General features: G+C 36.6%; 1 protein-coding gene and 1 non-coding gene across 2 annotated transcripts; one reads left to right on the top strand and one right to left on the bottom strand.

Annotated features, from left to right (window-relative positions):
- Window positions 1-240: 240 nt before the first annotated feature.
- Window positions 241-347, top strand: LOC132254393 (small nucleolar RNA R71). Its single transcript, XR_009466673.1, has one exon. It is a non-coding gene; the product is annotated as a small nucleolar RNA R71 (small nucleolar RNA).
- A 5,579-nt stretch (window positions 348-5,926) lies between these two features.
- Window positions 5,927-7,697, bottom strand: LOC132254276 (uncharacterized). The gene is made up of 3 exons (XM_059739571.1): window positions 7,374-7,697; window positions 6,365-6,457; window positions 5,927-6,170 (listed from the first exon to the last, which is right to left on the bottom strand). The coding sequence occupies exons 1-3, from the start codon at window positions 7,478-7,480 to the stop codon at window positions 5,927-5,929; spliced, it is 444 nt and encodes a 147-aa protein (XP_059595554.1). The 5' UTR covers window positions 7,481-7,697.
- Between the last annotated feature and the right edge of the window lie 4,794 nt (window positions 7,698-12,491).

Genomic DNA, 12,491 nt, shown 5'->3' with positions numbered 1-12,491 from the left:
TAGCACTTTTTGGTAGTAATCACCTTAGCATGAAGAGCATTTGGTTGAGACTTCATCTTTCCCACTTCTCCTTTGTGCGGTTCATCCCATCCCCTTGAGACTTCAGCTACATAACTCAAGAAATCCATAGCTTCCTCAGGATTCTTACTCATGAAATCCCCTCCACACATTGTTTCGAGGAGTTGCTTCATTGAGGAAGACATCCCATCATAGAAATAACTCACCAACAACTATGTATCAAAGCCATGGTGAGGACAAGTATTAATGGCTCCCATGTATCTTTCCCAACACTCATAGAATTTCTCATTCTCTTTAGATGAGAAGTTTGAAATTTGTCTTTTCAAGCTATTTGTTCTGTGAGTAGGAAAAAACTTCTTGAGCAATTCAGCTTGTAAATCAGTCCAAGAACGGATACTCCTTGGCCTTAAAGAATTAAGCCAAATCTTGGCCTTATCCTTTAAAGTAAAAGGAAATAGTTTAAGCCTCATCAGGTCGATGGAAGCTCCTCCCTCTCGGAATGTATTACAAACATCTTCAAATTCCTTGATATGGGCATAAGGATTCTCACTTTCCATTCCATGGAAAGTTGGCAGAAGTGGCACAATATGGGGTCTGATCACTAGCTGCTCTATAGGGGGCACTATACATGATGGTGCACTCATACGAGGTGGATGCATACGGTCCCTCATTGATCTAAATTCATTGGGATTGTCTTGATGATCATGGTGACTATGCTGATCCTCAAGTGCAGTTTCCATGATGTTCAAGATTACTTCCAACTCCTTGTTATGAGGTGTTTCAAGTTTAACAAGCCTTCCTCCACAATCTCGTATCCACTTTGGCATACACAACTAGTATCAACTGTAACAAAGAAAAAAAACAAAAACAGAGGAAAACAGAAACAAAACTACCAAAAAGAGTTCGATTAACTAAAACTAAATTAAAAACTATGCTAGAATAAAAACGAGTAAAAGAAAAAACTAAAAGAGTTAGTAAAATGAGAGAAAACTCACCAAACTTGTGATGAAAACCACAAGTACCCTGAAATAATATCACTATGAAGTTGGCACATTCCCCGGCAACGGCGCCATTTGATTCGTTCCTAATTGGCGTCTCAGCTGATTCATGTCCAGCTGGTGCTCTTTAATTGAGAGAGTAATCAACAAAATTTATAACCTATATCACCATGCATTAGGATAGCTTAGCTAATATAGCATAGTGGCTCTAGGATCATTCACTGGGAAGGGTTTTCAACTCACAATTGATACCAATTCAAAGTAAATTGGTGCTTTTTCATTTCAAGGTTAGCTTAAGAAATAAAACACAAACTTTGTTTAAATGAGGTTTGTTTAAAGCTAACTAAAAAGAAAGTAATGGAAATTACTTATGAAGAAAAACATTCCTTGGAGGTTTAGGTTCACAGGGGAGGTTCCTTATGCAAAAACAGAGCTCTAGTCATTTGGTTCATTTCCTCGCATTAGAGAATTAACATATAGTCAATTCTCTAACCGGTGTTGCACAGATGTAACCTTTAAATGGATTTCAGCTCTAATTCCCTCTCACTGATGCAACTTGCAATGACTCGTACCTCTCACCTAGCATTTGCCATTCAAGGTGATCTTTAACTTTGGACTTCCTTTCTCAAGCTTGCAAGAGATAACTAATGAATGTCTCCTTGGAGTCCAAAAGCTTACCAAGTGTTGGCAATTCTAGAAAATCCTACCTCCAAGTCACTTCTCAAAAGCTCGCAAGAGATAAACAAGTGCATCTCCATGGACGGAGATCACGTGCCTTACCAAGTGTTGGCTCAAGTGAATTGAAGGTGTTTTAAGTTAACTAAAAACATAGAAATCATTAAAGGATCACACTTTCTTTTCATTAATGACTGAAACCACAAAGTTACTAATTCTTGCACTTGGAACCTTTCCCGGCAACCTTAACTCCAAGGAACTAAAAGTCTAGCCACTCATTCTCTGAGGAAACTTCCTCAGAGCTTGTTTGGCTAGTAGGAAAACTAACGAGAAAACAATTATATGAAGGAAAAACAGAGCAAGTGTTCTATGAAATATATTTCTTTTTTCCCCTGATTACATAATATCCTCTGTAAAGAAAAGTACAAACTATATATATAAGGTTATTCACCCCTTTGTTCTTACTTAAAGAATAAGGAATCCTATGATAGGTGGATTACAAGGAGAGTTTGGGGATTTAGACAACAAATATCTAAAGCAAAATATCTCAAGATGTCGGTCGGAAATATCAGGAAGCTTCAGGAGAACACCGCAGCACTGTATACTGAGAGAAAAACTCTTCGGGTAAGCGCTATCAGAGGATCCGGATATGTCTGACCGGAGAAGTTGAAACGTCCTCCTCTCCCATCCGGCTGTGAGATATCCGGATGTAAAATGTCGGCGCATGGAATTCCGGATATGAAATGTCAGCGCACGGAATTCCTCCCCAGGTGGACTGAACTATGCTGCGCAAAGGGGACTGTCTGTGTGTGCAAGGTGTAGGGACCCCTCTCCCGGATGACACGGAGTGCGCAAGGCTATCCAGATCAACTCCATCCGAATTCCCTAAGAGCACATGTGGCGCGCTCCCTTATCTGGACTCCCTCAGGGAGAAGCACACGATACTTGTGAACATCACACCCGGACGATAGCATCTCCTATCCGGATATGTTGTCCGGATCATTCAATTCCGCCGCCATCCGATGGTGTGTCCGGACATCTTTTACTCCTTGCATTCCGGATTTGCTTATGGCAAAGGACTTCAAAGCTTCGCTTCTTCATGTTTCTGAGCTTTCCATTGCTTTGCTAAGGATTCCAAAAAACTCTCCTCAATCTCTGATTGCTTTGGTGATCAAAAAGCTATCAAAACACCAAAACTTAACACAATTTGATTAGAATTGATTGCAAGGGTCCTTAATATGTTAATTGGGTTAAAAGGTGATAATTACTACTCAAAAGTGTTTAAAAAAGTTTATTACAAGCTATCAAATAGCACTTTTGGAGTAGTAATCAATGAAGAATCCAAGCTTTGGAGCACTTCATAGCCCTTTTCCAAGCCAATCATAGAGATGCAAGGAAGAAAACTAGAGAAAGAAATTTTGCACACCATGCGAAACCACAAGAAGTAGCCAAAGAATTTCACACACCATGCGAAATTTCGCATGGTATGCAAAATCTTCCTGTGCACCAACTCCGTTAGATTTTTATCTCTAGATATTTTGTGTAATTTACTATTTTCTCCTTGTAATCAACCAATGATAGTGGTGAGTATACCTGCCTATCACGCGGGTGACCCGGGTTCAATCCCCGGCAACGGCGCCATTTGATTTGTCCCAATTGCAATCACGCCATTTGATTATGGATTAAACGGGTGTTACCAACAAAATTTATAAAACCTAAATCACCTCACACTATGGTAGCATAGCTAACATAGTATAGTGGCTCTAGGATCTTCCACAGGGATGGATTTTCATCGTACAGTTGACTTAGTGAAGGAAATAAAATGGTGTTTTTTCTTATGAAAGTTAGCTTTTAAAGAAAATGGAATTATGGTTGCAAAGATTGATTTTAAGTTAAGAAAAAACAATAAGTGAAGTTAACTACAAAGAAAAGGTCTCTTGGAGCTTTAGGTCACTAGGATCGGGTTCCTTAGGCAAAGGAGGAGATTTCGGATCTTCTCCTCACGTTGGGGACAATAATATAAAGGATGGTTATCTCCCGAACCGGTTTTGTATTTAGCAATTAAGATTTGATCTAAAGGATTCATGAAAACTGGTAATTGCTTCCCATTAATGACTTCAAACACTAAAGACCCTCACCTTGAACCAACTTCCAATGGCTCGTAAATGATAACTAATAGACGTCCATGGATCTAGCAATAAGCATCCATAGAATCTGAAAAGCTTACCAAGTATTGACCATTCAAGGTGATTTTAAAGGATTTAAAGCTAAACCTTGAAATAAAAACCATTAATGGTGAACAACTACTTTCGTTTAAAGTAAGGACAACTCCCACCTTTGCATTCAGGTCCTTCACCTAACTTCCATCACTCCAAGAAACGTAAAACCTAGCCACTCATCCCTTGAGAAATCATCCTCAAAGGTTGTTTGGCTAGCAAGAAAAGTGAAAACAAAAATGAGAAGGAAAGGCAGAGCAAAAGCTCTATATATTTCTTAGTACGGGAATTTAAAAGTGTTCCTCCTCTCGTCCTGAGGTTATCCAAAGAGAGATTTATATAGAGAGGTCTTTCCAACCCCCCCCCCCCCCTCCCCCCTTTTTTTTATAGTTCCTAACCATGAAATCTTATCACAAACCCTCCCTCCTCCCCCCACAGTAGTTGCCAGCCTGCCGCTCCGCCGACCACTAATGCGCCGCAGCTCTCGACACCTAGACAACTCCCATCGGCGTTGGAAACCTCTCCGCCCCCCCCCCCCCCCCCCCCCCCCCCCCCCCCCCCCCCCCCCCCCCCTTCCATTCCTTGCGACTGGGTACTAGGAATGGAAACGGGCGGGTTTGGGACGAGTCACCCCTATCCCAATTCCATCCCAAAATATTTAGTTATTTCCCATCCTGTCCCAAACCCGGGGTGGGGCATTCCCATCCTCGGCCCGTCCCGACCCGTGTGTGTTGTCAGGGTGGGACGGGGCTGGGCTGGGCTGGGCTGGGGTTATTAATGAAACCAAATAGTTGTCAAATATCTTTCTTTAACAAGAACAATTGTAAAGCATTTGAAGATACCCGTTAACACCAATGTCCTCCATGTTATGAATGCACCCACTACAAAGACAATGAACAACCCAATAACAATAAAGAGCTCTAAAGCAAGTAAATTGCCAATAAAAGGCTTGATGATGATGAACAAAAAACCAAACGCCCATTACAAGCTATTCAAATCCAGATTATTTCTGGAAGCAAGTTCAAGGAATAATACAAAAATTTAGAAGTATGGCATCCACCTTAGCCTGTTTCTCAAACATTGATGTGGTCCTAAAACATTCATGTATAGACACCCCAAAAGTAGAAGCATCCACAACTCTAGAAACATTGCTTTGGACAGATTGCGACATTGCACTTTGAATTATGCACCGATCAGTGTTCCCATTGAACTCCAAAGGCAACACAGATGATTCCATTCTTTCACATATTTGATCAATTGGAGCCTAATAGAGCAGACATCACCTCTATATTGATACCTGTTGATCATAAATCCTAACCATGAAATAATGACACTAGCTTAGCACTGAAATGAGTTCCATTGCCATTCATAAATATTAGCAAGCTTTTCCTATTGGTATTAACCCATAAAATACCTCAAAGAACCACAGCAAATATAACCCTCATTACCTTAAAAACCAGAGCCTTGGGTAGCCCACTTTTATTTGGTTGTAGAAAACTACTTATAAGTGTTGTTTTTATCAATTTCTAATGTTTCAACTTTGATGGTAAAAACTATCATTCCTTTACTTGATTTTGCATTAGCATTTTTTAGCTAATTTGTTGCATGAAAACCCAGCCACGGACTATATTCCCAGTATAAATTCCAAACAGTAAGACTAAGGAAAATTAAACATAAAAAAAGAACACACAATTATTAGCTGCAACAATTGTACTAATTTTGAAAGGAGAGGCTCATGAATATTTAACTTACTGGCACATATAGAAATAGCAGATATTAGAGGACCATATCTTCCTCTCTTAGGGATACATGTTGTCCCTTTCCCAGCCCAATACAAGCGGATCTCTAGGGTATTGTTCGTCACAGTCACATTAGTTTGTTTAATGACTTCTTTACCAATTCCATTTGCCTCCTCCATGATATTGAAATCCTCCCACACCAACTTGCCCTGAAGTAAAATGTCCCAATCAATAATTCTCCTTAAAATAGATAAATATATTCTTATGATATAGTAACTGGCTACATGAATATGTTGCAAGCTTTCTCATTGGTGCAGTTCGTAGCAATGTGGCCTGGCTTGTAGCAATTGTTGCAGAGTCTCGCATCATGAGCAGGTAGACCTAGGCATGAGCAATCCTGAGCCAGGTGACCCATTTTTCCACACATATGGCACACTGGATCATTAGGAAATTGGCTTGCAAGATGTCCAGACTCTTTACAGTTCCAACAAATGGTTGTTGAGTTACACTCAGCAGCTATGTGGCTACAAAGGAGAACATATTAAATCAGGTTTTTGCCAGAAATCAGTTTGGTGTGTGAATCAGGGTTTAAACTATCCTGAGGAACCACCATACATGATACATCAACCAAGTATTGACACATTTTAATTCTAGAAATTGTTCTCTCATAAAACATGAAATGTTCTAGAGAAACTAGAAGGGGAGGAATTCATCTTACCCAGGAAGGCCACAGTTGTTGCATCTAGTCACATTTGGGCAATCTCTGGAAAAATGCCCTGGTCTCTTACATTTATTGCACAGATAATCTTGCCTGGAAATTAACAATATAATTGGTTGTGAATTGTGATAATTTAAACCAAAAGACAGCAACAACTAAAAGATCTTGGTTTTAACAAAGGTAGAGTCCACACATCAAGGAGACCACTTTTGAGAGGAACACATTTAGAAAATCAACATATTGAAGATACCAACCTCCAATGCTGCAGGCTTGGACTACCACAGACAATGTTAATGTGTTTACAAGTAGATGTTCAATAGAATTCCAGAGGAGATTTCTTTCTCAATTTTATCTATTACAACAGCTCTTTCAAATTGTTTAAGAAAATAATATATTTGTTAGAAAATAACCATACATTGATTTAGGTAATCACTCCAAAGCAAGACTCGAGGATCACATGCCCTATTCAAGTTATTCTCATCTATGGTATTTTCAATTTCTTCACCTTCATGTATCCTTTTTTATTTTTTACTTTTGCATGGAATTTTGAAGTTACAACAAGAAAGCATCCACCCAATTTTAAGCCATCTACACACGCATACACATTAAGTTCCTATATATGGTGTTTTCCAGAACTAGATAAGGACACTGCAATTTTGCAATAGTTGTAGAGAAATTAGTCTCTTCATGTCACCAATCAGAGGCAGACATACACAATGTGAATACATGATAAAAGCATAAGTTTTATCTTTTAGCACTACAAGCACCCGAACATAAGTGATTCCTAGTAATAAGCAAGGCCCAAGAAAAAAGAAAAAAGGAAAATTGTATCTAAGAACAAGTGAGAAATGGAACAAACAAAAGAACATAATCATCACTAAGAGCACACTTTTCAAACAAGAACCGCAACATGTAACTATAACATTTATGCAACATGGGCTATAAGTGTGTGTGTGTATAGATAAAAGGAATAATAGTTAGATTTTGCTGAATTGATAAAGGAGCAAACCGGTGAACTCGACGATGCCTTGGGTAAGGTGTGTCTCGGTAAGAAGCACGGTCACTGCTACGAAGCCTCTTGGCTCGTGGTGGGCTTCTGCTTCTATCCAGAGTCATACTGGAAACATATAAGTAAACTTTCTCAAATATATGACAAAATGAAAGATAAAACACAACACTATCAGGCCCAGGAATTGCCAACTCTGACCCACCAAAAGTATCTGCTGCCTGCCTATATCACCACACAGCCCAAACCACAAACATAAATCTAAGTCAACATCCAAGAACTCCAGCCCAAATTACATTGTACACACTCTTAAATTCAAAAATAATAATAATAATACATGCACATAAAAACATTATATTAAAAGGCAATGCCATGACAACAGAGGAAAGAGAGGAGAAGGGGCACAAGCAAGACGCAGGAAATGAAAAAAAAAAAAAGATGAATCAATAATATTTTGTTCTCCACAACACGAGGAAATTAAAAAAAAAAAAAAAAAAACTTAGATAACTGAGGAACCCAAAAGAAACTTATGTTTTTATATTTCATTTACTTCATTTAGCATTACAAACTAAATTGTTTTTATATGTAAGCTCAAAATTTGCCTCACTTGAGTTGGAAACCAAACAATTAACATTACTATTCACTCATTATATCTAGAACTTACGACAAATCTTAAAGAGAAGAAAAGAGTCTTACAAGTTGTACTTCTGAGATGAGCTTTGGTAGCGATTTATATTTCTAATTCACATGATGAAAAATCATGTCAAGGAAGTTAAGTAGTAACTATATTGAATGCTACGCTTATGAATAAATCTACTTACTGAATTTCTTGGCAATCAACCGGCCAAGTAAAATTATTATAGGAAAGATCACTGTGAGAAGAAACAAAATGAATATCAGATTCCAGACAATGGGAATAAATGGAATGTAGAAAAGTTAATGAGATTAGAAGACTAAATCAGTATGACATTCAAAATTAACATAACTAAAATATCTGTAAAAAAAAAAAAAAGTTCTTTCATAGAAGCTAATAGCAATTGATGTTTCTCTTTCAAGAAATGGACATATTTTTCTTTATTTCTTAAATTTTAAAGATTCTTTTGCAACTTATCCACAATTTGCTTTAAAGGATAGAAATTTTAAATAGGACTAAAAGGATGTTTCAGAGAATTACTTCCAATAAAAAACTAAAGATGATAGATTCTAGAGGGCCCAAGCAGAATCTGAAAGAGAACATATGAAACATATGGGATAAATGCACAGATTCCATCAAAACTAGAGGTATTATTATAAAATTCCTTCCCTAACTATTATCTGGCATTAAGAAAAGGATAAAGGGAATTTTCCATTTAGTATCAGAATATCAGCATAAAATAAAGTTCTTTTAAGCACCGGTTCAAGTTCAAAAAGGTAAAACTCATGCCATAAAAGGTTTAATGTGCACCAACTTCTGCCAATACATAGCTACCTACTTGTTTATCTAAGAAAGATCTTATTATTTAAAAAGAAAATAATAATAAAAATGATGATGATGCATGTGTATTCCAGCTAAATTGATCATCTATATCCAATCATTAGGTCTAGGGTATTTGCTTTCTCTCTTTCACAACTGCATTAAAAAGAACAAAGCAGGTCCATCCAGTCAATTTATGTCATCTATATGAAATAAATAGACTATAGCATGCAGCAATAATTCCCCTGCCTGGCAAAAAAGAAAAAATAAAAATAAAAACCATTGACGCAAAAAGTAAATAAAAAAAACAAGCAGGGTATTTTTCGTTTTTAAAGATCACTACTGATTACTAAACCTTGCAGGCAACCTAATTTCAAATGATAGATGCCAAAGAATAAAAACATTAATATCAGAGCCTTAATCAATGTACATATATTACCTTCAACCCTTGGTAACCATAAATTTTGCCATCTTCTTCAAAAAAGCTATTCAAATCAACTGGATCAATACAGAAACTGTCTGATGCACCAACTTCATCTTTTTTAGAAACTGCAATACCAATAAACAAGCAATACAATACACCATACTGAAAATGACATTCCTCGTCCTAAATGAAGTGATAGAGAACTATGACAAATAAGTCAAACTTTGAAAGAGGATCTTGTTCATCATAGTTTAACTCCAAAAGAGTTGAACCTGATGAAGTACCATAGGATGAAGTTTTTTGCCCCAAATTAGACTTTGATTGATACTCAGAAAGCAACTCATAACACATTCCATGGATTTTTTCCATCTCATTTGAAGCTTCAGACCCATACATTAGTGGAAAGTAAAACTCTAAAATCTTTATCTTGTATCTTGGGTCAAATATAGCTGCTATTGCCATCACAATATGACACCCACTCCAATACTTGTCAAACTTTTGCAACATACTTGATGCCATCGTTTTCACAACATCATTGGAGCATATCAACCAATCATACAATGCCTCTTTGATTTCGCACACTTTGATGAAGAAAGTATTTGCAGTGGGATAATTTCGTCCTGAGAACAACTCTGCAATGTTGTAAAACAATTTCAATCTTCCACATATTTCTTTTGCCATATTCCATTCTTTCTCTGATGGCACAACCATGTAGTATTTTTCACGTTGCTTCAAACGTGGGAACACATCTTTATATGTTATAGCAATTGGTAACATCAAGTATGTGGAATTCCATCATGTCTTACAATCAAGACTTAACTTCTTATTGCATGGAATACACAATTGGCGAGTTGCATCTTCAAACTTTTCCATTCTTGATGGGGTTGCTGACCAATATGCAACACTCTCACGAATTTTTTCAATTTCTACTTCAATGATATCCAAACCTTTCTTAACAATTAAGTTCAACACATGTGCCGCACATCGCATGTGGAAAATTTTTCCATTCAATAAAAGTGAATCGCTCAAAGATAATTCTCCACCAAGATATTGATCATTCCGTCATTACTTGAGTAATTATCCACAGTGATTGTAGAAACTTTTCTTTCCATATTCCAATCCAATAAGAAATCCATTAATACATCTGAAAGAACTTCTTTTGTGTGTGGAGGAGGTACATAAACAAACCGAAATTAAGAATAAAAAATATCATTAACACAAACAATATCATTAAAGGATCAAATAAAAAAACACTTTGGAAGTTAAAAAAAAAATAACATAACTAACCTTACAATATGATGGTGTAGTAACCAAGACTCATCAATGTAATGTACAGTGATAGCCATGTAGCCTTTCTTTTGATTTGATATCCACATATCAGTTGTGATAGCAACTCTACTTTGAAGTTTCTCTAAGTAGCTAATCATCTTATCTTTCTCAACCTCATAAATCTTCATTATATCACCCTTAATCGTATTGCGGGAAACCATCTTAAACAAAGGTTGGAGACTAGTAGCAAATTCTCTAAAACCCACATGGTCAACGATTGAAAGTGGGTACTCATGCAATATAATTGCACGTGCAAGCTTCTCTCTTGAGATTTCTTGATCAAAGGTAAAACCACCAATTTGAACTTTTCCATGACCTTTTCTCTCTACTGCCAATAATTGTTGCCTAATATCAACATTTCTTTGTTTCATGCACCTATCTATGTGTACATGTAAGTGTTTTGTCCCATTCTTGCTATCAGCTTTAAGCTTTCCTTTACAGTGCTTACAAATAGCATAATCTTGTCCATCTTCCATGATTTTATCAAAATCATTCCAAACAACCGAAGTCAACTTTCTTCTTTTAGATACCAAGGTTCCATCAGTAGTTGAAGTACTGCCTGTAATTAGAGTTGAACCCGCACTTGGCATGGAAAAGTTTTCCCCTTCTTCTGATGTCATTTTTCTTAATATAAAATAAAGTTTATAAGTAAAACATTCAAACCTAAATTAATAACCTAAAGCTTGGATAGGGCTTGAAGCAAGGGTTTAAAAGGCAAGATTGTATTTAGGTTAACCTCCAAGAATTGCAAAATGTCAACATAGTTTCCATTAATAGGAAAATAAATGTAATAGAAAAGCATCGAGGGCAGTGCAACCGAAAGACACATGCAGTTTATATGGACAGCCCACAGGAAGTGAGAAGAAAATAAGAAAAAAAAAACAGAAAACAAAGCAAACAAAAGCAAACAAAGAATATTCTAAAAAGTAATAACCAGAAAACAAAACAAAACCTTGAAATTAGGAATATTTAACCAATATCAAAACTATTAACGGACAAAATTTGCAAATCAAATTCTTTAAAGACAAAAGAATTTTAGGGAAGAATAATTCTATATTAAATGGAACAATATGGAGACCACTAGCACAAAACACATACAGCTGAAAAATATTGAACAGGATTTAACATGGAAGCAAAAGTGACAGTTTCATAAAAATTAAACAAGGGCAAATGACTCATTTGTAATAGTTACTAGTAAAAAGCACATGAATATTAGTGTCATTAGATTGTATCTTAGTGTGATACGCACTAGAAATGGGTTCATTGATGGAATGCATAGTAGATGTTCAGAGGGAAAAGAAGCACTAGTTAGAGAAAACATGATTCTTTTTCCTTATTCTCAAGTTTAATGAATTTATCAATTGGTTTGCAGGATGCACTTAGAGAACTTTGGAGCTTAGCTTATCCTGGCAGGGAGCTCCCCTCTCTTAAGTCAGAGCTCTGGAAGGAGATGGGTTGGCAAGGTATTGATCCTTCAACAGATTTTAAGTGGGTAGAGGACTATATATAAACATCTGGTATTTACATACTTCTCTCATGTTCATGTGTATTAATGTGAATTTGGTCAAACACATTTTAGGGGTGGCAGATTTATATCATTGGAGAATCTTATCTTTTTTGCCAAGAAGTATCCGGTTTGTTTCATGTTCTTTCTTTCCTTTTCCTTCAATGACATCACTTGAATTTTTTCCCCCTCATTTTAAGTCACGAGTATTTGGAGAACAGTTTGAGTGGTTTAGTAGTTGAGTATGTAGAATAAAGTTTCTTTGAGCAATTGCAATGCCTTAGTCCATGTTCCAAAAGGTGTGGTTATGATCTTGGAAAAAGAAAATATGGACTAGTTGAATATAAATTAGTCACTGTTACAAAAGTAGATCAGTGAGAGCTTTAAAATTCAAAATTGCACAAAAATGCA

The sequence above is a fragment of the Vitis vinifera genome, chromosome 9 (assembly GCF_030704535.1).
Source record: "Vitis vinifera cultivar Pinot Noir 40024 chromosome 9, ASM3070453v1".
Lineage (NCBI taxonomy): Eukaryota > Viridiplantae > Streptophyta > Magnoliopsida > Vitales > Vitaceae > Vitis > Vitis vinifera.
This window is presented reverse-complemented; position numbering and strand designations above follow the sequence as displayed.